This window comes from Saccoglossus kowalevskii, chromosome 8, assembly GCF_978046115.1.
Source record: "Saccoglossus kowalevskii chromosome 8, keSacKowa6.1, whole genome shotgun sequence".
Lineage (NCBI taxonomy): Eukaryota > Metazoa > Hemichordata > Enteropneusta > Harrimaniidae > Saccoglossus > Saccoglossus kowalevskii.
The window spans coordinates 25295438-25322480 of NC_140648.1; the positions used below are offsets into that span (position 1 = coordinate 25295438).

Consider the following 27043-nt stretch of genomic DNA (forward strand, 5'->3'; position numbering starts at 1 on the left):
TCATTTCTCATATGTGTAGATGCTCTAATAGAAGCCGCATCCCCTCTGTTGCATTGTACCATTTCAATAGAAGTCGCGGCTTCTAATACAGATTTTACAGTATTAAGTTTTCACATAAACTCATACCAAATGTACTTACAGATGAATATTAACAGGACCTGCATAAAACATTATATCATTTGTGTTTCAGACTAGCTTAAAAATGACCATTTACCGGTATGTATTATTGAAGTGTATGCGCTTACATGAAAGACTAACTATCATCAACAAAATTCTTATTTGAGTGATTCAGTATACACGTACAATAAATGCTAACATGTGCTTTTATTAGAGATATGCTTTTAATAGAACAAATACGTATATGCATTTAAAAAAAAAAGCTTTTAAAGTGCATCTATTTTCATTAATATTAATATTAGGGGGGATCATAAACTGTCATCCCCCCAATTGAATTATTAATTTCAAATTTTCAAAGTAGTTGAGAAATTATTGAAGTAGTCATGCAATTTGGCAATGAAAAGCCTGAGATGGAAAACAATCAACATTAATAATTAATAGACAACATTTACCCCTGGCGGACCGACAATTACTTAGGATGTTTATTTAACCCAAAGATATTACCTGAAAATCAACGATCATTCAGTGAGATGTACCACTACATAAGGATAGTTCCCGTAGGAGTACAGGTACCGGTACTTCTATGTAAAATACTGTAAAATACTTTATTTTCGCTGGAATTAATTTTCGCTGAATAGACCTTGTGGGTGTTTTGTATGGAATTTATTTTTACTGATTTTTGTTAAGTTCAATGTAAAAATATGGAAATAATGGTATATTCACTGGATTTTATTTGTTACTGAATCATTTCTTCAGCGAAAATTAATTCTAAGCAAAAATAAAGTATTCTACAGTAGAATGATTAAATGCATGGTTGGACTATTGTTTATAGTAATTAATTATATTATATAAATAATATAAAAAAATTTTGCATAATGAATCAAACTCCAATGAAGCATTTAAACACATCCAAGACCAAGCATTTTATTCATTAAGACACACCAAGCAGCACTGTAATCTTTTTCATCATATATCTTTTTAGATATTTGTTTTTAGCAAATACATCCACAGATATACATCCTATATTAATAAACATAATTTTTAAAAACATTTTTGAACAACTCTATACATACACTCGTTCACTACATTGCACAGGCACAGTGAATTTATTAACTGTTCCAATTCACTGGTGTCATTCATGTTTTTTTTGTTTTTTTTTGTTTTTTGAAAAATGGCTTTCCGTTTTATGTCTAAATAAATATCATTTTCACTCTGAATAAAACAGAATTCAAGCCAGATTTCAAAAGATTTATTCATTGTCTGGGCCCAATAACCATGGTTTATATTGCCACAGTTGGAATAGGTCCAATTGGTTACCATGGCTGCCAGTCGGCCATATTTGATGAGGTTTCAATTTAAACTGATGCGTATGCATATACCGGGTACCATTATTTCAAATCTTAAAAATGATTCTGAATGATTGGATTGATGGGACCAACAATAGTAACCCTGTTTTTGTACTTAAAAATTAATACAAATCATAACTTAATTGGTAGACGAAAGTCAAGTTTAAAATCAAAACAGCTTACCCATGCTATGCTCTGTACTAATACTGATATCTTGAGTAGTAATTTCCTGGTTGCTGATTGGTCACAATGATATGCTGAATATTCAACACACATGCATATTAAGTAGGCAGGTGTTAATTTGAATACATCAGTACTGTCAATATCTAACAGAAATGTAATTTTTTCCAATAGGTCATCCTCTTCCATGGCACTGTACACTATCTTAAGCCTGTCGTCATTTTTGTCGTATTCCTGGGATTTCTTTCGGAGGTGTTCATTGAAAGTTTCTCGAAGATTCACAAGCATTTCAACATTACTTAATTCCTGGATTTGTGACGATGATTGAAAGTTCAACCACGCCAAGTTCTGCGGGATTTCCCTCATTATTGTCGGGTCCTTGAAGAGAAAAACATAATGGTGTCCAATAGCGACTAAATCACCCGGTTTCAGTTCGGTTTCCTTAGTGATCGCGACTCCATTAATGGTGACCTTGGCATTCGGAAGAGGATCTACAGAAACCATCATGTCGCAGTCTTCAGGATTGTCCCTGACCCTGTAGTTCCTATTGGCTGGCTTCTTCGAAACCCAACAGTGTTGCGACAAGACATCGGGTGCCGCTAATTGTATATCTGGTTTGTTGGCTTCCTTCATACCCTCTTGTATTTTGCCAACCATACTTACTTGTTCATTCAGCACATAAAGCAAGAGATCATTATTAGGCGAGAAACCCCGAATTGTCAATAAATACGGAAAGTCTATCGGAGGTTTTATGTTGTAAAACGCCGCTGGTTCGTCATTACTCTCTGTCTCCTCTGGTTCTAATTGTTGTAAAGAGCTTTTATCGAAAGAGTCATTGTCTGTTGTGGAGCTTATTGAATCTTGATGGTCCTCGCTATCCAAGCAATCCAACAATGCATCTGTGCTCCCACTACGGTTTAGTTTCACTCGTGATAGCTGTAAACGCCTTGCATTCGCATTAATACCAGATGTAATAGTGTCAATTTCACCAAGTTCCTCTGCAACCAAGGATCGGTTTCGCACTTCAAACCTTCGCGACAAACCTTCCCCGGGTTTCCAGAATGACTGCAAAACTAAAGGCTTCTCATTGTCTTCAACAACTCGCACACACTCCATCTGCCAACGTTGTCCTTTTTCTTCAGATTTCACAAACTTGCCAATCACATCGCAAAGAACGTATTCCTTGTATGAAGTTCTTGCGAGACCGTACCTTTCTAGCACCTCCTTGACAAGTTCAACAGCCGAAGATCTCATTGATGCCAGTACACTTTTATACTCAGCTCCGGGCCGAATTTGATCACCATAGATTTTTAATACACCAGGTGTTGCCGTCTCAGTGGACAATTCCACATTCATCGACGTAACAGGTTCGTCTTTATCTCGCTTACGTAGACTGAATCTTCTTTGAAACATGAGCGCCATAGATGACGAAGATTTCATATTTTTCTTTGCTTTATTTCGAGCAGGTTGACGGGTTGTCTTGTTTTTGCCATTCTTTCTATTTTGTGGCAGATTAGCATTGATGAGCAAACCAGTGGCGCCACCATTTTGAACGTTTGTCATGGCTATTCTATCTTTGTTTTCTTTCTTTCCCGTCATGCTAGAACTTGATATGCTGCTACTCAGGTCACTACTTATGCTTGAGTCGTCCGTGAGATTGCAGTCCATGCCATTGGTGAGCAGTTCAGCGGAATGGCAAACCCGGAGGCTATTCTGAGCCATATTGTTCTCACTCATAGTGTTTTTTATGTTTTGGAATTTTGTGAACAGGCTGCGGCGTTTATTTGAAGGGCTTGGTGTGGGGACAGTCTCAGGGTGGGTGACAGGACTATTGCGATGAGGGTCCATACGAAAGACAAATCGAGGAGTCACTCGGGAGTTCAGAGCAATATCCAATGGACATTCTTCTTTGTCAAGTAAAATCTCATCTGTAAAAAAATATATACAATTGTTTAATTTATGAGCATATGGAATGGTAAACATGGTATTCAACAATCCACGTGTCGTCGGCCATGTATCACTTTGCAATGAATTACAATTAAACAAAACAGCTCGCACAAAGAATTTGTTATGATATAAACTTCCCAATCACGAGAGAACCGATATATAAAAAACATGAAAAGCAACATGTAGTGTATTTTTTGAGCGAGCTATACGCCTCGGGACAAATTCAACACTGACCTCACACGGTGGCGTAAACCTGAATTTAAAAAAAAATCTTGAACAATGGTGGAGAATAACACCCATTAAATGGCATCCGAGCAGTAAGAAGAATAGACATTTTCCGGTTATGTGCACACCCTAAACTAAGTGTATGGTGATCTCAGTTCAGTGAACATTATTGTGTGGGGCTCATGTGTCAGGAGCTCTACTCTACGATTACTGTGCGTCAGTGTGTTGGATTACCTGTTACTCAAAGAATGTTACTGTTTTGGACGCCAACTAATATTACGGAGTAAGGAACACGTGATTTAAAACTTCATTGTTTTTGCAAATAATAAAACAGCTCACTTTCAAGTGTTTCTGAGCAACATATCAAATCACACAACACCATCTTCCAATTTTTTTATTGACTTTATTGACCAAAAATGTAGGAGAAAACTGACAATACTTTCAGACTCGTAAACAGGATAAAGATTGTGGCAATATTAAGTGAAATATATTACCGGTACTGTAAAAGACTTTATTTTCGCTTGGAACTAATTTTCGCTATTTTCGCTGAAGGAATGATTCAGTGAAAATAATATCCAGCGAATATACTTTTTTCCCTATATTTTACATTCAACTTGTCAAAAATCAGTGAAAATAAATTCCATTAGAAACACCAAAAAAGTCTTTTCAGCGAAAATGAATTCAAGCTAAAATAAAGTATTTTACAGTAATGCAATGAATTGTGATGATTTCAGAATCATCTATATTTACCTTTTGAAATTAAGGGGCTGGAGTAATTTGCTTTTTTGTACATATTGAATTCACATATGCCCGACAGCAATTTATTTGTTCAAATTTTTCCCCCAATACTGTATTTTCTCATGTTACTGTACCTAGACAGTTCTATGCATATGCAAACTGTACCTAGACAGCTGGGTATGCACATATAAACAACACCTAGACAGCTGGGTATGCACATGTAAACAGCACCTAGACAGCTGTCTATGTATATGTAAACAACACCTAGACAGCTGGGTATGCACATATAAACAACACCTAGACAGCTGGGTATGCACATATAAACAACACCTAGACAGCTGTCTATGTATATGTAAACAACACCGAGACTACTGTAGAATACTTTATTTTCGCTTGGAATTTATTTTTGCTATTTTCGCTGAAGGGATGATTCCGTGAAAATAAAATCCAGCGAATATACTTATTTTCCTATATTTCACATTAAACTCATCAAAAATCAGTGAAAATAAATTCCATACAAAACGCCCAAAAAGCCTTTTCAGCGAAAATTAATTCCAGCAAAAATAAAGTATTCCACAGTATGTCTATACACATGCAAACGGTACCTAGACAGTTTCTATACATATTCAACTGGTTTAATAGGCACATGCAAACTGTACCTAGACAGTTTCTATACATATTCAACTGGTTTAATAGGCACATGCAAACGGTACCTAGACAGTTTCTATACATATTCAACTGGTTTAATAGGCACATGCAAACGGTACCTAGACAGTTTCTATACATACTGGTTTAATAGGCACATGCAAACTGTACCTAGACAGTTTCTATACATACTGGTTTAATAGGCACATGCAAACTGTACCTAGACAGTTTCTATACATACTGGTTTAATAGGCACATGCAAACTGTACCTAGACAGTTTCTATACATACTGGTTTAATAGGCACATGCAAACTGTACCTAGACAGTTTCTATACATACTGGTTTAATAGGCACATGCAAACTGTACCTAGACAGTTTCTATACATACTGGTTTAATAGGCACATGCAAACTGTACCTAGACAGTTTCTATACATACTGGTTTAATAGACACATGCAAACGGTACCTAGACAGTTTCTATACATATTCAACTGGTTTAATAGGCACATGCAAACTGTACCTAGACAGTTTCTATACATATTCAACTGGTTTAATAGACACATGCAAATGGTACCTAGACAGTTTCTATACATACTGGTTTAATAGGCACATGCAAACTGTAATCATGCTACCATGTTACATAGCATATCACCAGGTGTTCACTCATTTGGAACCATATTTGTTTTTGTTTTTTTCCGAAATAGATATTATATGATTGGTTCTTGTATTTTTTAAAAATGAAATGAGACAAATGGATAACCAATGCACAAATAATAGGAAGCGTCTCAGAACAAATAAATTAATTGCTCTTAAAAAGTGCATTTGCTTAATAAGTAAATGGGAGAAAAAATAATAATAAAAATACAGCAAAAATAGTTGATGAACTTTTAGCACTAAAATCAATGATGTCAAATTAAGTTTAATTGTATTTAACTCAATTATGTGGACTACTACCTTTAAAACGATTTTATTGTCTTACTTGTCTTATTGTGTAACTTTAAAGAGCTGAGATGGTTGTTGTCAACTGATTGGTAATTACCAGTTGATCACATTCTAAGGATCATAAAAATGAGCTTCTCCACATCTAGAACACATCAAAAGTTAGAGAAGAGACAAAACTACAACACCACTTTGGATTTACTGTGATAAAACGTGATCAACTCATCGACTGGTTTAAAGGCCTGTCAACTGTGCATGTTTTGGCTGCCACCCAAAGAACTAGACAATGCTGTAGGTAAACATGAAATCATTCAGTAAAATTTGTTTGAAAAAACATGTTCAAACAATGTGTGTCATGTATAAGCAACATTTTAGTCTTGTTAACGGTCTGAATTAATTTTTAATGACTAGCAACATGACCAAGATGATAATCCGGGGATTAATTGGCAAAAACCGGCAAAATTCACGCAATGTACTTACTGTGATTATACAGGCAAAATGCCTGAAGCTTGGGAGAAATTTACCGTCCCCGCATCAGGGTTAAGTAATAACAAACATCCATGCACACTGGAAATACCAGAAATATACTCAGCTCTGTAATGAGTACATAACCTTGTCTAATGTACAAAGAGTACATAACCTTGCTAGTAATGTCGAAATACCATTTTTCTCTAGTGAGTTGGTCGTAAAAAACAAAACTCGTGTACCATTACGTTTGTAAAGTGATCGTAAATATTTGATGCAATCCTGTACTTTTCAGGTCACTGACAATAATACATTTCTTGCTGAGCAGTAAAGCATTCTGAAATTAAATCTGTAGATCCCTGACCTTGTCTGCAACTAAAAACTGCATAGAAATGCGATAGATCAAGTGCTAAAAGTTTTAAAAACTTGGCAAGCAGGTACCCGGAGCAGAGTAAACCAGATATCAAGTTGTCAATTGAATGACGACGATACTTTTCACCGAACTAGTTGAGCTATTTACAACTTGAATGGGAGACACTCACCGTGTATGTTCACCAAGATGTTATCATGATGCACCGAGTGTGCATCGTTGATCAACGTGAATAGTACGAGGCGTCAACTCAACACCACTAAGCAATCCCCAAGTGGAGTTACTCCCTACTGTATAGCATGTAACTTAATACCAAGCCTAAACAAACCACAACTAATTTGAATACTTGTTTTTTGTATACAACTTACAACGAAAGCTTTACACCTTCCGTTTTATCTCCACATTGTCACATCAGTGATATTGGAAATTACCTAACAATAGGTTATCTACTTGTTTTCTTAAGAGCTGTGAGCCTTTTAAAATGATCTGATTTGCATAAAAACAAAAAAAAACCTGAGGACACATAGGTGATTCCATTCCATTGTGGGGGTGAACTACCTGTTGATTTTAAGGGACGGTTCCAGTCACTGCAGGTAGTGATTGGCTCAACTCTCCCATGACTGATCAAAACCAAAGCCCTGTTCCCAAATTTAAGTGGACAGACCCACAAAACCAATACTCATGCACAGATTTTTACTACGACACGCAGTCAATGTCAACTCCATCAGTAGGTCAAGTTCAGTTTCAGTTTCTGGATGTTTACTATACAGATATCCTGATTTTATCTTGAGATCTGATTGGGTTTAGTAGTGCAAAGCAGGTGAATTACTGGGATGCCGTGAATTACACCATGCATAACAAAGAGAGTTTATTTGAAAACTGATATGCTCATAATACATGAACCAAGGATTCATATTATCTCTGTTTACTTAAAACTGTTAGGTTTAGATGGATATCTCTGCACAACTACTATTTGTGTCTTGTCCTGAAACGTTTACTGACACACATGCTGACCAAAGCAAAAAGTGTTTTTTTTCTAGCCTAACCACAATACTCCTCCAAAGTTATAATGGCCACCATATTTTTTCTACCAAAATGTTGGTGTATTGTTTTGCACATTTTTATGTATTTTTCGACAATTTCTTTGTTAATTTTAGACCTAATGGTTACAGCTCTTGATAAATTTCTTGACAAAATCTGGAAAAAAAATGCTTTGATTTGTCAAAGGCAAATAAAGTTGATTTTGACATTAAAGTCTTTGACAGGAAGTAACATCTATTTTGACTGTGTGATACTCACCTTGTCTGCCATTGAAATTTTTAAATTAAAAGTTTATTTAATCTATATGTAAACTGGGAAAAGCAATGAACCTTATTATACATTATCTGGTACATATACTGCACTCTAATTTTACCCCATATTAAAAGTGATGTACTGTAGAATACTTTATTTTTGCTTGGAATTTATTTTCGCTGAAGGGATGATACCGTGAAAATTCAGTGAAAATAAATTCCATACAAAACGCCCAAAAAGCCTTTTCAGCGAAAATTAATTCCAGCGAAAATAAAGTATTCCACAGTATATTATTAAAAACTATAAAGAAATTTCTGCTGTACATGTATAAAATCAATCCACTAACTCTTGGAATGGCAAACCAAATTTTGGTGCAACAATTTTGCACATTAATATGTATTTGTCTATAATTTCTATGTTAATTTTGGACAAAATGCACAAAATTTCCCATTGCTACTGGGCCTAATTAAATTTTTTTTAAACAATTTGGAAAAAATGACGTCAAGTAATTTGTAAAATGTTACAAAATTTGTCTTTGACATTCAAAAGGTTAAAATGACTCCTGTATGAACCAGAAAAATGTCTACTATAGGCATATACATGTACATGTACATATTTTTGAATCCCTTTTTCAAATCAGTCAACTGCTCCACAATATTCAAAGAATTAATTTTCTGAAGATTTCTACAACAACAGTGGGAAATGTTCACGGAGCATGGTTCCATAGTAACCTAGTCACATGGCACTTCCTGCTTTTTCATTTTGTGAACTCAGAAATAATGAATACAGACGAAACCACCATGCAATCACTCAGAGCATTGAAAATACATTCAATAAGTTTTACACAACAGACAATGTGTTTCTGGTCCAAGGTTTCTTGAAAAACTGATATGATGATGTTTTTTTGTTTGTTTTGTATTTCCCAATGAGTTTTTTTAATTCTTTTTTTTTATTTTATGTTTCTCGTTGTTTTTTTTCCAAATACATGCACGTCTAAAAAAGAACATGTGAGTGTCCCATTAAAACTGACACACGCACCGGGACTAGAAACAGATCTTGAATGTAGACCAATCACAAGTAATGTACATGTTAATAATTGTATGCGGCTAAAAAGAAAAAAAATTGTCAGGTCTCAAGTTATTGATTTTTATTTTTCTATTTTTTTGTCACTTTCATTTTTGCGACAGAAACCATTTTAATTTATCAGGACCAACAGTTTCTTGTGCTGTCAGAAATCATTTGATTAAGATGTCATTTCAGTCATTGCAAGTCCTAGTCATAGATAACCAATACTACAGTTTTTCATTTCTAAACTCCTCAAGAAGATTTTCCCTCGCCAAATTAAATCAGTTTAAAATATACCAAAGTAATTTCAGGCATATTTTGGGACAAAAGTCACAAACTTTTTGTTTATGTTAAATGCTAGTTAAAATTGAATAAATGCAAGATTTTGTATGAAGTGGAATTTATTATATCCAAAAAAAGAAGTTACTGTAAAAGCATTGATTTTCTCTCAGATTTAAATTTACCATTAAAACAGTGATATATTTGAAGTTGCATATACTGTATACTGGATCATTAAAAATATGACTTATTTTGACTATAGATATACCTCGATCATTGTGTATAAAGCTACTGATAAATTAACAATGGTGCCACAATACCATTATGATAGGAAGATAGCCATACAGCTTCCTCCCCAAAAACATAGAATATTGATTCTATATAAAAGGATTTACATAATAATCACTTTTTGTGTGTTTCGTATAAAATTTATTTTCACTGAATTTTGACAAGTTGAATGTAAAGTATAAGAAAAAAGGTATATTTGCTTAATTTTATTTTCACTGAATCATTCCTGCAGCGAAAATAGTGAAAATTAATTCCAAGCGAAAATAAAGTATTTTACAGTAATAATCACTTTGCACATAAGAACAAAAAGGTCTGGAAAGACAACTGTAACATTCAATGTCAGGGGAGTTAGGCAGCTCTTGCCTGGCATAAAACCTTTTAAAAGAAGAAGAGCCTGCAATAACATCAGCAAAGCTGTGGGAAAAATCAAATGAGAATAGTTACATGTGAACAGAGGAAAAGGAGTATCCACAGAGAGCAGCTTGCAAAGAGGTGGTTCGTCTTTCATTATTTGGTTATACAATCAGCCAGGGAAACGACAACAGGGTTATAACATATAGCATAAATCTACGTAAAAAAAACACACATTAACTTTCAAACCAAGTAAGGTATCAATGCGAGACAGGAGGGGCGGACTAGACATGGTGCAATAAATCAGTACAACCATCCATTGTGGAGGAAACGTGCCACGATACAAGCAAGTTTTCAACAAGAAAGAGTCATCAATAAGGTGAAAATAACAAACCACAGTTGTTGTGAAACAACGCCCTAGACGCACCACTGTGATGAGCGTGCTACATTTTTTCTCAAGTCAGAGTCAGTAACCCAGCCAACTGAACGAGTTCAGACTGACATGGACCAAACTAGGGCAATACATTGAGTGCAGATTGACAGCATGTTGCAATTTAACTGTTGACTTTTCACTTCAATGAGTTTTATTTTGTTCTAAATTACCACCCCACTAAAAATCAAATACAATAATCAGCAGCCCATGTCAGATTTATGTCTGCAAGTGACTTTACCCTTGAACGATGAGATGTGTATATATACATGTACAGTACACAGGGAACTCGTCATTCAATACATGGCGTTAAGTCAAATAAAAGTAAAATTAAATAAAGAAACAACTTTGTAATATGTTCACAGGTAAACTAAAGACTTATCAACAAGAGTAAAACAAAAATTCATTACTAAATTATCAAGACCAATGTCATATATTAAATGTTCTCTTTTTAATGGAGTGAGAAAATACAGGGTTAAATGGGAGTGATCTATTATTTAATGGTATTTTTATTTTAAATTAGACACATTACTCTGGCAATAAAGTTTTTTGTTATGGGTCAAAAGCAGGTCATTTATTTCAGAGTTCCCCCCAATTTTCTACCTGGGTTTAAATACATAGTGATATCTGAATAACAACAGTTTTATTCCTCGCACTGACTCAGGATGACACTCTCTGAATCAACAGGTAGTTTACCCATACAAAGAATGGAATCACCAAACAGCTATAGTGTTTTGTCGCAGCATTGCAGTAGATGAACTGTGCATGCAACAGAAACAAATATGGGCATGGAAAACTGTATGACTTAAAAAATTTGGAATAAAGATGTAACCATATTTACCGCACCATATAGTTAAACAAAATAGGTTCTAGGATTATACTAACATTACCTCGCATACCAAAACGATAAAAAAGAACCACATAATTGGCATTCCATTCCTGATGAAAAGAAAACCGACTGCATTCGCATGAAAGAAGTTCACAAACCAAGGAAATTCCTAGATACCTTAGTGAAACAGTTTCAAAACAACACATGATTAATATGCTACTGTTGTTTCAAGCGACAATTGAGCTATCACAACAGAGAATACACAGGTATGCAAATAGTCCAACGCCACATATCAAAACAATCACGGTGCAAAGTTACAGTTACTTTTACAAGAAACGTTACACCCAAACTGTAATTTGATGTAAACCAGTAATTCTACTAATAACCTATGCCGAAAATATCACAGCAAACATAGAATAAAACACCATGATCAATGCTCCGAAGTGCAGTCTTTCGGATTGTCTAACAAGAGAATACCATCGATCAAAACCAAGGAATCACAAATTATGCTACACCATTGTGTTTACAAGTTTTAAAGGTAGTTGTTTTCATGATGCAACATGATCGATATGGGTCCCATGTGACGTATACAATCAATGGAACATACATTATTTACACACAATTTGTATGCATACTAGGCTCTAAATGGAAATTATTTGAACAACACTGATTGCTACGTGTACTAGTTCTTAAAATTGTTTTCAAAAATGAGGTGAATGTTTTTATTTGTTTTTGGCTAAAAGATTGGAAGGCGCACATATTTTGAAGGTTTGATAAATTTGTCAACAGAGGGCGATGTTTAGTGAGAAAGTTTGTATTTTACATCAAACTTAAACTACTTTAAAATACTTTATTTTAGCTGGAACTAATTTTTGGGTGTTTTGTATGGAATTTATTTTCACTGATTTTTGTCAAGTTGAATGTAAAATATAGGAAAAAAAGTATATTCGCTGGATATTATTTTCACTGAATCATTCCTTCAGCGAAAATAGCGAAAATTAGTTCCAAGCGAAAATAAAGTCTTTTACAGTACCGGTAATATATTTCACTTAATATTGCCACAATCTTTATACTGTTTACGAGTCTGAAAGTATTGTCAGTTTTCTCCTACATTTTTGGTCAATAAAGTCAATAAAAAAATTGGAAGATGGTGTTGTGTGATTTGATATGTTGCTCAGAAACACTTGAAAGTGAGCTGTTTTATTATTTGCAAAAACAATGAAGTTTTAAATCACGTGTTCCTTACTCCGTAATATTAGTTGGCGTCCAAAACAGTAACATTCTTTGAGTAACAGGTAATCCAACACACTGGAAGATGGTGTTGTGTGATTTGATATGTTGCTCAGAAACACTTGAAAGTCAAAATCATTCCTTCAGCCAAAATAGCGAAAATTAGTTCCAAGCGAAAATAAAGTTTTTTACAGTAGCTATTTACGCACTGTGGTGATTATGCACTGACCAGAGCATACAGTCATGCTGTTTAAAGATTATTTTCTGACTACAAGCATTTATATAGAACACTAATAATGTAACAAACCAATGTACGATATCTTGATGAGCAGAAAATGTTGTAGTCATTTGACCTGATTGGCTAATAGGGCTATGAGACGTAATAATATATTGTAGTAAGATGCCTCAGGCAAAGGTTGTTTTGTGTCAGCATGAGATATATGCAAATTTATATCCAGCAACTCTGATTTAAACACCATCATATTTTACACTATCGTTATTAATTCTTTGTTAATTTTTAACCAAATGGCTACCGGCAAATGGTTTTGATAAATTGTTTTCACAAAAATGGAAAAAAAATATGTAGATTTAAAAGTGACAATAACTGACAATAGGACAGTTAGAATGTCTAAAGTTTAGAAGATTTCATCTATCAATACCTATAGTAAAGGATTTGTATGTTTATATAAAACTTTTTTACTGACAGACAGCCCCAATATGATAAAAGCTCCTCGTTCACATTAACTAGATTTAAATTATTTACAATCAAATTCAAGATTATTTTCCTTGCTTTCAAAAGACGCAATTCTAACTCTTAATCGGAAATATCATAAATGGGGAAGTACAACAGAAACAATTTAAATGTAAATCATGTTTTCTTTACCGTTCAAAAAAAGACCGGTTTTCTATGTGATTGTTGCCATGGCATATCTGAACTTTGGATATAAGCCAGTGTGTGACATGATACAAAATTAAGCCTCTCACTGAAACAACCAACTGTGGGCTTTAAACTCAGTGAAATCATCTTTATTCGTAAAAAAAAAACCTTATAATAAATAAACATGAATTTTCCAAACTTAAAACAAACAAAAACAGTTCAGGTTAAAAAAAATAAATAAAAAGGATTCTTTCTATCCAGATAGCGACTATTCGGACAACCTTGCTGCATGCCATTGTTAATACAAACTGTTTCAGTTTAGGGTCAACCATTTGTTAATGTTGGGTCATGCGTTGAGAAACCAATTACAGTGAATAGCCATAAGTTAGAAAATTAAAACTTATCGAGTCTAAAATAATGGTCGCAATACATCTGTCTCAGAAAATTTACTCTTACTAAACTTCCTAAGAATCTACATATCTTGTTTTGTTTTATCCTTGAATTTTATGAATTGATAGCATCAGGGGGGGCCTTATTCTTCCTCCTCCCTTTGACTTATAATACTGTAGGTTAAACATTCTGTTGAGGTGTGACAACAAAATAAAAACCAAACACCTAAACAAAAAACAACAGTATCAACAAACTGGTTATTTAAAAGTACAACACACTGCTTGTTTTTTTAAAGGCTTTGCCTAAAAAAGAATGAGAACTGAAATTTGAAATTTTTTTTCATTAAATTTTTAGTATCATGATTCCAGGTGAGAAATGAAATTATGCTAACCTACCTGTCGGCCATGCAGTCTAGCTAAAACGCTGACACAACCGAACGCATAATGGATAATGGACTTCAATAACAGAGAGCTCCTACCTACCTGTGTGTGCGAGTGTAGAGATCTGCCACCAATTCTAGTGTTACGGTACTAGATCAAAATGAAATCCCATTACGGCATGACAACCTTACCAACATAGTAATCCGATTTACATGAATTTAAAACATATAATCAAGCTGACACATACCTTGGACTTCACTTTAAAAAATCCTCAAACGAAAGGTAAATGTCTGGAATTGGGCATAATTGAAAAATAACAACGTTGATGCAAAACGAGTAAACTGTGTGAACGAAACAATCCGCTGAACTGTACAGCACGGTTTAAAGGTACGGTAGTGTCCACTTAAGCGGAACCGCTTGTATAGTGTAGTAAAAGCACATATATGTTAACGAGCCTCCTTTTGATGGCATTGTGTTCCCTCCATCTCCTGTGTTCAACAATGAATATTTTATTTGCCAATAGGGAGTTTTAATCACACAACCATTATTAAAGAGGACTGTGAAAAACTTTATCGATTTGGTGAAGTTATTAAAAAACTTAAAGTAGACACTAATTAAATCATTTTTATGCGCTCTACCATGAGATAAATATGCATAAATATTGACTACTGTAAACAACAATTATTATGTTATGAATAACTAATAATTTTAATGATAATAATAATAAACAACACATAATGAACCATACAATTATAAATTATAAATCAGTAATTATGTAAATCACAGCTGATGGAATTTTAACATCAATAAGATAATGCAATCTTCTTTCGTGTGTGAGGATTGCCAATGAATGTTGTAGTGTAATTAAACCAGAAACTACTGGTACCCCATAGAGAATACAGTTGAGTCAGCTGACTTCTAAATAAATAAGTAACTACCAATGATATCATTTCAAATTGTTTATATTATTATTATTATTTCTTATAAAGTGATGTATAATCTGATATTATTTCAGTAATATGAAAGGCCTCGTGTCTAATCAGTTGTGTGGATTAAAAAAACTATTTTTTATATGCTAATTATCTTTGTTCAAAACTCTGTTTTCCATCACCTTGGATCATCTATTCACTCCACTCAACAAGCATCATCTATTCCAAAAGGATTGTCTCAAATCCCTTCCAAGCTGTTCTGTTCACCCGTTCACAAGTTGAGCAATTCTACTTGTCTGTGATCATATATTCACACCGGCGCTATGACACCAACCTGTTACTGGGAATGGTTTTCATCTACCGGGTATGCATTATTTAATGTGATATTTAATTACAAAGGGGGCATCAGGAAATTAAAGATTGACATCAATGTGACATTGATAGAGTGACTTAAAATTAATTTCTTTTTGAATGAATGACAACACACCATTGAAGTCAAAGTTTGATTCTCTTAAAAAAAGGAAATTAGAACGCTGACATAATCCATCAAATTAAAACACACATACCTTGTTAGGGGCGACGTCAAAAGATCGATGTCAGATAAAAAACTTATTTGCTTTAGTTTGGGGGTGGAGGGATTTTGATCTCAAAAAGTTTAAAGGTGCAAGTGTAAATATGTGTATATATTTGTTAAGTTTTTTTCCCATCCACCTGACAAGCAACTGCTATGCCATACTACTGTCCGATTATCAATTTGTATTTAATGGTGAATGTACTCTGACGCCATGATCAATATTCATCAATTAAGTTTCAGTGGGGGGTGTGGGGGTTTGAGAAAAAACTAAAGGAATTAAGTTTGTTATCCTACATTGAACTTTTGATGTTGTCCCTTATATGATGTCAATGAAAGCGATATAATTTTTGGTGAATTGACAGCATTACCGGTAACATAATGCTAACTGACTGTATTGTTTTGATGAGGATATCATTTTATCATAGGTAGAATACATCTATGCAAAGTTGCTCTTAAGCTTTTCACCACCAGACTTTCTTGCTCAAATTATTTTGCACTTTTTCCTCATGTTCTTCAATATTTCTGAAAATGAACCCTAATTTTGGAGCCAACGGACAAAATTTGAGTCAAATTTCAGTTTTTACTCAAAATATTTGGCTATTTTTGTCTCAATCTTCGGAAGGAAAGTGCAGACTATAAACGGGACTATTATGTGAATTTGCCATGAAAAAAGGGAACTGGTTGTGAAATGTTATGGCAATAAAGGGCAATTTTGAGTGTGTGTGTGACCACTATTATAATTATTTTTTCGTCTATATTTAATATTTAGGCATGTAGTACTTCTTACATACTTTTGCAATACCTAATTAATGCCTAACTAATTAATTAATTAGTTAACAAGTAAATTCAAAAGATTTTGTATTTACAAATGTTATTTTACGCACTAAGACATTGTTAACAAGCTAAAAGTTTAGCATATTTCTCCATGTTGCCATGGTTACTGTCAAACACATGTTTCAGTGTCACATTATATTTTCGTCAAAGCAAATCATCAAATCAACCAACTTGTTTATACCCACACTAGAGCAAAAGAATACCAAGAGTGTGGAATAAAAGTAATTTAAAATAAATATAACCAAAATGGCAAACCATATATGGCAAAAGAGGTTACAGACGTCACTCCACATTGATATGGGTCCCATGCAACTGATACAAAGTGTTTAAAATAAATTGTTGCTACATTACAACTGTGGAACTTAAATGATCTATTAAAATAGATTAATTGTAGTGAAATGTTTAGTAGTATGGTAAGTTATTTGTCTAAATTGTATCAATATTTAATTTCAAGAAACTGTCTTGAACAGCTTTTTCCCCAGTAGCTAATAAGCTGACCTATTTCATTTTGACTCATAATGCCTACAAAATCAGTTCTGTATAGAGGGAACATTAAAAGCCAGATACAAAACAAACACTCAAGTATTAATGTGGGAAAGTTTCCTTTGACAATTAAGGAGACATTCAGTCATCATGAAAATCTATGTCTTTTGATGTCTGTAATACTACTTTGTACGAGAACCCCCTAAATTTTCAATTATTCAATCCGTGAGTTTAACAATAGGAACTGCAATCACACAGGGTATTGATGTACCTAGATAATAGGCCAACCTTCAACACCTGGGATGCACCAAGAACATGAAATCCATTGATGGATTAAAAATCATATTTGTTCTTTTAATGTGTGATCAAAATAAGTCATATATTAATGATCTAGCATACGATAAATGCAATTTTTGTTTCCAGCATAAATGTATTAGAAGAGATGTACTTCTAAAAGAGAGAATATGGTATTTGCCATGAATGTAAATTTTGTGAAACCTTTCAGAATTATCAACAGAATCCGTCAAGCAAAGGGTGTATTGAGAAATTATTTGAAAGTGTAGTGCAACATAATGTACTGTAAAAAGATTAATTATTCAGTGGGTTTTAATTTTGCTTATTTCGCTGACTGGAAAATGTGCTAAATTAAAACCCAGTGAATATGTACAATTTAGCATAGAACACATTATCTAAATGATAAAACCGTGAATTTAAAACAATGAATATGCCTGAAATGGTAAATCAGCGAATTTTAAACCCAGTGAAAATTAGTCATTTTACAGTACCGGTAATCTGCTTTAATTTCACGAAACAAAATTTTGTATATCGCAAGTCAGTAAAATTTGTGAGATATTCCAGCAGTGAAAATTTCTCTGCCAACTTCATTACTGCCCTAAAATAACCAGATTCATAGAAAAAATTAAGCAGGTACAAACAATATTAATACAAATTTCATTGGGAGAATTGTAATTCTTTGTATAATTCAAAATTGTGGTTTGAAGCTACATAAATCAAAATTGTAGAAGATTTGAAAGCAAAAAGCAAAAAATGAAGTTTGAAAGGACAGTTTTTCCTCAAAAAACTGAGCCACAAATCTGAGCAAGTTACCAGATGTTATTGGTATTTGAATAATACAAGACAATTCATTGTTATGGCATGAGGGGGTAGCAGGTATATAAAATCTGATAACAAGAGTATTGATACACTGCCCTCTAGAGGCAACTTTTCAGTTTGCAAAACCCTTTTGTTTATGGTTTGATAAATATGTTTGCTAATAGATTATAGATGATTTACGCAATACTGACATGCTAATGGTAATAAGTGCAGAGATGAATGAGTTTTAAAAGCCATTGAATGAGCACAACAGAAAATTTATGATGAAGTTTCTCTGGTCATACGTAAACACATGTGAAATTGTAACAATACATGCACACATACTTCATTACTCCTGAAATCAGACTACATTAACTGTGAACAAAGATTTATAAAATAAGGATATGCAACTTTTATAACCATGTATGATTATATGGGATGAAGATCTCATGAAAAGTCAACTCGTGGACTCTGCAAGCATTTAAAAGTGATTCATTTCAGTGAACATCATCAAGCACGTATTTTTAAGCACCAATAAAGTCACAGAATGCAGCAGTCATTTCAAAAGGTTCAATTGCATAAACAGAAATGAGCGAAATATATAACTGCATTTAAAAACACAAAATTAACATATTTTTGCATCAATACCAAAATAATCCAAGATTAACACTAAAATGTAGGTTTTGCGATCGTCTCACAAATTGATTCTTCAATTTGCATGAGATCTTCATCGTATACCATATCCTTGCATACTCCCATCTTAGAAAACCTTGGTTTAAAATAACTGATTAACATTAAGGTCAATTTAATCAAGCGTAATCTAATCCAATACCTAGATAAAGAGGAAAATTGGCACAACTGAACTAAGAACAGATTTAGAGACAGGTCTTATCTAATAGGATAAGATGCACAGAGATTTTTTGTGATGTAACTAGTTATGCCTGTTTCCCGGCATGTCATTGGCACAACGGAGGATCATACATTCATATAATGATTTTGAAAAACATACTATAGTTATGGATTTTGTAATCTGGACAAATGAAAGTCACATTTGCATCAATTTGTTTTCGCCCATTCTAATTAGGGTACCGGTAATTTTTTTCAGAAAACTGTGAAATAATATGCAATATATGCAATCTAACATCAGTTTCCATAGACCAATAAAAATTATCATATTTTAAAATTTGTTCAAATGTTCTGTAATTTTCACTGAATTCAATCTCAATTGTGAAACAAACAAGCAAAATTTTCGCAACATTTTATGTGGAGAGTAGCAGAATCTAAATGGAATGTGGATGGTACCTGTACTGTTAAATACTTTATTTTAGCTGGAATTATTTTTCCCTGAAAAGACTTTTCGGGTGTTTTGTATGGAATTTATTTTCACTGATTTTTGACAAGTTTAATGTAAAATACAGGAAAAATGGTATATTCACTGGATTTTATTAGTCCCCGTTCGGACGAAGTCCGAAAACGGGGACTTATAATTCGGTCTCCGTCTGTCCGTGTGTCCGTGCGTCCGTCCAAAGTCATATCTCAGAATCCCTTGGACCGATTCTGTTCATTCTTTGCATGTCCCTAGTACTTTATGTGGGACATATGCACATGCAGTGGTTTAGCGATTCGATTCAAAATGGCCGACTGGCAGCCATCTTGTTTTTTGAAAATGTTGCATTTTGGACATGCTTTGTCAGTTTTCATTCAAACTTGGTACATAGATTATACATGTTAGGATACATGTCCATGATGATTTATTTCACGATTGGATCAAAGATGGCCGACTGGCAGCCATCTTGTTTTTTTGAAATGTCGTATTTTGGACATGCTTTGTCAGTTTTCATTCAGATTTAGTACATAGATCATACATGTTAGGATACATGTCCCCGACCGTCCGTGAGTTCCTGAGTTTGTCTGTCCGATCGTCTGTGTCTCCGTCTGTCCGTGTGTCAGTCTATCCGTCATATTTCAGAATCCTGTGGACCGATTCCGTTCATTCCTTGCATGTGCCTAGTACCTTATGTGGGACATATGCACATCCAGTGGTTTAGCGATTCAATTCAAAATGGCCGACTGGCAGTCATCTTGTTTTTTGAAAATGTTGTATTTTGGACATGCTTTGTCAGTTGTCATTCAAACTTGGTACATAGATTATACATGTTAGGATACATGTCCATGACGATTTATTTTGCAATTGGATCAAAGATGGTCGACTGGCAGGCATCTTGTTTTTGTTTTTTTATGCAGTATCTTGGACGTGCTCTGTCAGTTTTCATTCAAATTTGGCACATACATGTACTTTATACATGTTAGGATGCATGTCCATGACAATTCGTTTCAAAATCTGGTCAAGGATGGCCGATTGACAACTATCTGACTTTTTGGCCTTACTACTATATTTCCACAATTTATGTACCATTTTCATTCGTATTTGGCACATACATCTTACATATCAGTGTGTTTCATAATCAGATCAAAGATTGCTGAATAACGACTGTTTTTATTTTGGCCATATTACTATGACACGAAACATGTGTTTTGATGTAAATAAACAATCTGTTGTATACGCCACTTGGAACTCAAGTTTCAAGGACATGCTCGCGACAACCCCTCCGCTTTAATATGACGAGCACAAAGAGAACTTAACGGGGACTGTGTCATTTTCAATGACTTGTTTTCACTGAATCATTCCTTCAGCGAAAATTAATTCTAAACGAAAATAAAGTATTTTACTGTAGTTGACTTTTGACGCTCAAAGGGTTAACATTTTCAGAATAATCACTGATTATAATAGAGTTGAATTGAAATCAGTGTGTCCTCTGAGACACTCCTCTGACGTACAAAAATTTGCTGTGACATACCTAGTTGTGCTAATTCACTGATACATCACAGTATATTGCTATAGGAATCTTGAAAAACATCTTACTATAGTTACGAAATATATAATTTGGTGAAATAAAATTCACATTTTACAAATAAAATATTAAGTATAAAAACAAGTCACCTATAGTCTCGAAGACCGACCTCCTGAGCAGCTATAGCTGACTAAACTTGAATTTGGGAAATTTAAATTTAATCTCTACAAAATCAGTCCTGTTAGTGGGCACACTGATTGAGATCAACATTTACCGCCCACCCACCTGTGTGCAGGTATTATGATCTACGGTACTGTGTATGTACATACTCTCACACGTTCATGAAATAATTTGATTGAAACAATTCAATTTGTCATGTGTAATGAGAAAGCTTAGATCAGGTTTCCTTGTGTAGTGTCCTAAATTCATATACAATGTACTCCTAACTACAAAAACATTGTCATGTACTGCATGTATTGAGAGTTGTAACATTTATTGTCAACTTTCAGAAAATAAACATACAGAATTGTTTTTCAAAAATGTTAATCATATGAATATAATCTAGATACTAATGTCTTGTACTAAAATTAAACTCCCCATAAATGACAATGAACAGGTCTAGGATTACAATTAAACTCCCCATAGATGACAATGTACAGGTCTAGGATTACAATTAAACTTCCCATAGATGACAATGTACAACTCTAGGATTACAATTAAACTCCCCATAGATGACAATGTACAGCTCTAGAACTACAATTAAACTCCCCATAGATGACAATGTACAGCTCTAGAACTACAATTAAACTCCCCATAGATGACAATGTACAGCTCTAGAACTACAATTAAACTCCCCATAGATGACAATGTACAGCTCTAGAACTACAATTAAACTCCCCATAGATGACAATGTACAGCTCTAGGACTACAATTAAACTCCCCATAGATGACAATGTACAGCTCTAGGATTACAATTAAACTCCCCATAGGTGACAATGTACAGCTCTAGGACTACAATTAAACTTTCTATAGATGACAATGTACAGCTCTATGATTACAATTAAACTTTCCATAGATGACAATGTACATCTCTATATAGGACTACAATTAAACTTCCTATAGATGATAATGTACAGGTCTTGTATACAATTAAACCTAAAAAGCATGGCTCATTTTACACGCAGAATCAATGAATCCTGGTATCCAACATTTTCAAAAATTAAAGAGTGATTTGACTAATTTTCAAAAACAAAAAATTAAACAGCATCATCACAGATGTTGAAAATTTTGAAAATAAAGCAGATTCAACTAAACTTGTATTGGCAATATTAGAAAAGTTGACCCAGTTGACTACTCACTCTAAATGTATCACTCCGCCATTTTAAAACCACCTGGTTTTCACTAAAATTCCACTAAGAAATCTAAGGCTTTCATAATCTGATATCATAATAAATAAAAAACATTTTGAAATAAAAGCATGCCATCACAGCAAAAGTAGTTTTTTTTTCAAAATAAAGGGAATTTTACTTATGGGCCAGTGATTACATGAGCCAGCGTCTTATTAAAATTAATCAATATAATTGTGGTATGAAACTTATATGAGCCATCTAAAAATGAAATTCTACTGAATGCAATGTTAAAAAATCATTTTGAGACAGCCACATCTTTCAAAACAAAATTTGTTGTATAAAATCATTTGTATTGTATTATAGGTGATCAGGCGGAGCGATCAATCTTTTCAAATCACATGTACATCAACATTGTGCACGTTTTCAGGAAATTGAACATGAACTTGAACTTGTTTATGCAAATTTAATTTAATGAGATTTCATAGTTAAAGAGTTTGTGATTCACAGAAGGCAGCTGGTGATAGTCACAGAAATGTACGTTTTCTGATACTTGTGTATATCATAATGTTTACTTGGGCTTCAAATTAGCAGAACCCCAACGGAAAGGCACGCATCCTACCATATCTTGTCCTGTGGTGCCCATTCTTAAAAGTTTGTAGTCCAATTTGACTACTAGAAACTTACAAAATATTAATAGGACATCTTTATAATGTAACCCCACTCTATAGCATATATATGTGTCAAATATGTGTCATCTTGGCGATGTCCAAGACATTTGGTTTTATTTTGAACCCCCTTTACCATAAAATAATAAAAACTCATACAAATTTGGTTTAAATCTCATCCATTTTGATAGCACAGATTAATCATATCAGAAGACTTTTTGGGTATTTTGTATGGAATTTATTTTTACTGATTTTTGGTGAGTTGAATGTTAAATCTAGGAAAAAAAAGTAAATTCACTGGATTGTATTTTTACTGAATCACTCCTTCGACGAAAATAGTGAAAATTAACTCCAAGCGAAAATAAAGTATTTTACAGTATGTCACATGGGACCAATATCGAACCTGGCACATTATAATCTTCATGTAGCTTTTCATGTTGCAATAGAGTGTCGTGCATCTCATTAGCATATCATTATCCCTTCAGGCCTTTGTTTTCTGAAAAAAATTACCACTGTTACCGAAGTGAATGCCCTAATTAAAGCCACACCAAGACTTCACGCATCTGAAGTCGCCCATTAAAAAATTAATTTTAATTAAAGCCTCGGCTTCAATTAGGAATTTTACGGTAATATTTTTATTCCACTCATGGTTTAGTACAACGACGAAACGTCATCGATCTTTATAATGCCAAATTGGGAAGTGTACACACTACTTTTATTTAGCATCACAGGAGAGGCTTTGAGAAGAAACTTGTATACAAAACATGGCTACTCAGAAAGTCAAAACCATCATCTTAACCCTTGATAAACCCTTTCAAGATTTTCCATTTTTTTTCAAATCCAAACAGGTAACTGGTCAAAGAGTGTGAAGTGTTTGTACGTTTGACTAAAACCTAAGGGGGTGATTAACCACCAGTAGTTGTGTAGGAATGTTGGCTACTCAGATTTGTATGTTTCTCTCGAAAGTTCACTTAAGCGGTATGACAACCTCCCAGCCAATCAGATGGGCTACTTATAAGGTACATTCAAGGACTTTGAGTGACTTGCAGAATTATTTATTTCACATACTGTAGAATACTTTATTTTCGCTTGGAATCAAATTTTTGCTATTTTCGCTTAAGGAATGATTCAGTAAAAATAAAATCCTATATTTTAAATTAAACTTGTCAAAATTCAGTGAAAATAAATTCCATACAAAACATCCCAAAAGTTTTTTCAGCGATAACTAATTCTAGCTTAAATAAAGTATTTCACAGTATAGAGAACGTCACGGATTCATATTTGATCACATGCAATGGTTTCAGAGAGGGCATCAATAGACCATTTTCTGTTCACTGCGAGAATCACGCGTTATGCGTGAAATCGAACGTAAAAACAGGACAAACAAAGGTCATAGCGTCGTAGTCGCGTCAAACATCGTGTGGGATTCGACAAACGCGAAAGTATTTCGGGGACATTTCCATGCTTAATAATGTGCTGTCCACATTTGATGATAGGCAATTTCGATTAAGTGAGGGTATTCGGAAGCAATATTCCTCTGTCGAAGATCGGCCGGTCAATGTAATCTGCGAAATAAAGAAATTCTAGTTCAAAATCAAATCGTTCGATTTTTGCGGCAGACGTTCGACAAGCATCTTTCATGCATCTTGCGAGATCTCGCAATTGTTCGGAAAATCACCTATTTATATATACCTGTATGTGATCACGAAAAAAACTGCTTCTAAAGACACAGAATTGGACAATTTTAGGACTAGGTGACTTAATATGGTTAATATGATAACAGGTCAAAATTAGGCAGGCTTATCAATGTATTGAAGTCTATTGTATTTTTACAAGAGCAATTATTTGAATAGCATGAACTCATAATTTGATACAATAGAATATACTGAGGTTTATTCCCATATATGACTTCCCTTACTTTTTCTGATTCTCAGAACAAATAGGAGATCTTCATACCAAAATAAATAACAATTAAATAAAAAATAACAATTCAGTTTTCTGAAATTGGCAAAATGGTGATTGTTAATCACTGCACCTATTGTTAGTCACTGCTGCCCTGATGATTTGTCAGTGTATAATGGTGGGTGTGGTATTCTGTTCTATTACATCAGTAACCTGTTCTATTAAATGCCATTAGCAGCAAAGTCTTAAGAACAAATATACCGTATTTTCTCTATTAGAGGCACGCATGCTTATAGAAGAATAGTAATTATTGTATATCGGCTAGGTTTGTTTCCCTTTTTTTGCATTGGTTTATCTGTATCTGAACTGACCATATACAAAATCTTATTATTAGTAGCATAATAAACAGTGAAATAATTAAGTCCTACACAGTAGAATGTTATCATTAATATTAAAACATAATGTAAAATTTGTAATAAACTTAATTTCCATAATTTTGGTTTGATAACTGAGGAATAAGTTTTGACTGGGTTGCGTGGCAAGATTTACAGCTGGAATGCTAATGGTCCTCACCATGAATACAGAATGTACAGAATGAAAATGAAGAATTTAATTAGGAGGAAGCCTAGACACTATACATAAGTCGTATGGCTTTATAAATCAGAGGAAATGAATAGGGAACTGCACATGACAAGCTGACACTTATACCTGACAATGATGAATGTGTTTATACCCAGTCATCAAGTCAGTATATGCTGAAAAATTAAATATTACTTAGAAAATGTGGATCTCGCATCTCATAGCAGAAGAAACGAAAAATTATACTGTGAAACTTACATTGATGTGTAGATTGGTGATAATTTTTTTTCTGTTAAATTATAATAATACAAATGTAACAAAAAATAGTTTTTTCGAAATTTGGGGTGAGCGATAAACTACCATGATTTCGCGGTTACAGGGGATTTGCGTTAACACCTTCATTTTGTGATATTTTTTATTTAATTTAAATTTAGAAAAGAAATCCCCCAGACTATGCAAAGTCTAATGGATGCGTACAAAATAGAGTTCAGTTGTTGGGATTAGGGAATAATAATAATTTGGCTTCAAGTTTCAATGAATTTATTTATTCGCTATTATTTAATATTTTTAAAAGCCACCGTTTTTTCCCATAAATATTGCAATTAACACATTTATAATTTATGTTGTAAACTGTTTAAATTTTGGTGCTAAAAATTTCCGTAAAATCTGTATTAGAAGCCGCATCCCTAATAGAAGTCGCCCCATTCTTTTTGAATATTTGAGAACCAAAAATTCATCATTTCTCATATGTGTAGATGCTCTAATAGAAGCCAGGGCTTCTAATACAGATTTTACAGTACTGCCTAACATATGAAAGTTTGTGAGAACTAAATTCATCAAAAGTTCATTTGACTTTGTGTCTAAGTAAACCTGCTATGATGCTGTCAAAATACCCAATTTCAATAACTCACATAATTCATGGTAATTTGTTTCCCACAAAATTAAATTAGTTTACAGTAATTTCTCTTACGCTTCTTATTTTCAAACTAATTGTGAAAAGAATTATTTGAGCTTCATTTTGTGATAGTTGAGAAAAGCTTTTTTTTTTTTCAGGTTACCCATGTATGAGATTCATGGTTACTGTAAAATATTTTATTTTCGCTTGGAATTAATTTTCGCTATTTCCGCTGAAGGAATGATTCAGTGAAAATAAAATTAAGCAAATATACCTTTTTTCTTATATTTTACATTCAACTTGTCAAAATTCAGTGAAAATAAATTTTATACGAAACACACAAAAAGTCTTTTCAGCGATAATTAATTCCAGCTAAAATAAAGTATTTTACAGTAATTTATAAATATGTATGTAACATTCAAAAAACTCAAACAATTGTTGAAATTTTGTTTGACCAAACCAAACCAAACCAAACCAAACCAAACAAAACAAAACAAAACAAAACA

General features: G+C 33.6%; 1 protein-coding gene across 3 annotated transcripts in view; it reads right to left on the reverse strand.

Annotated features, from left to right (window-relative positions):
• Positions 1 to 27043, reverse strand: part of LOC100372469 (ras-associating and dilute domain-containing protein-like) — a 51055-nt gene that overhangs the window by 18722 nt on the left and 5290 nt on the right. For 2 of the 3 annotated variants that reach the window (XM_085502408.1, XM_078009130.2), the window contains exon 3: positions 1647 to 3571. In XM_085502408.1, coding sequence (XP_085358534.1) covers positions 1647 to 3571 — 1925 coding nt within the window. Of the gene's footprint in view, positions 1 to 1646; positions 3572 to 7143; positions 7367 to 27043 lie in introns of those variants that run through there. The other variant, XM_085502409.1, reaches the window with a different exon arrangement.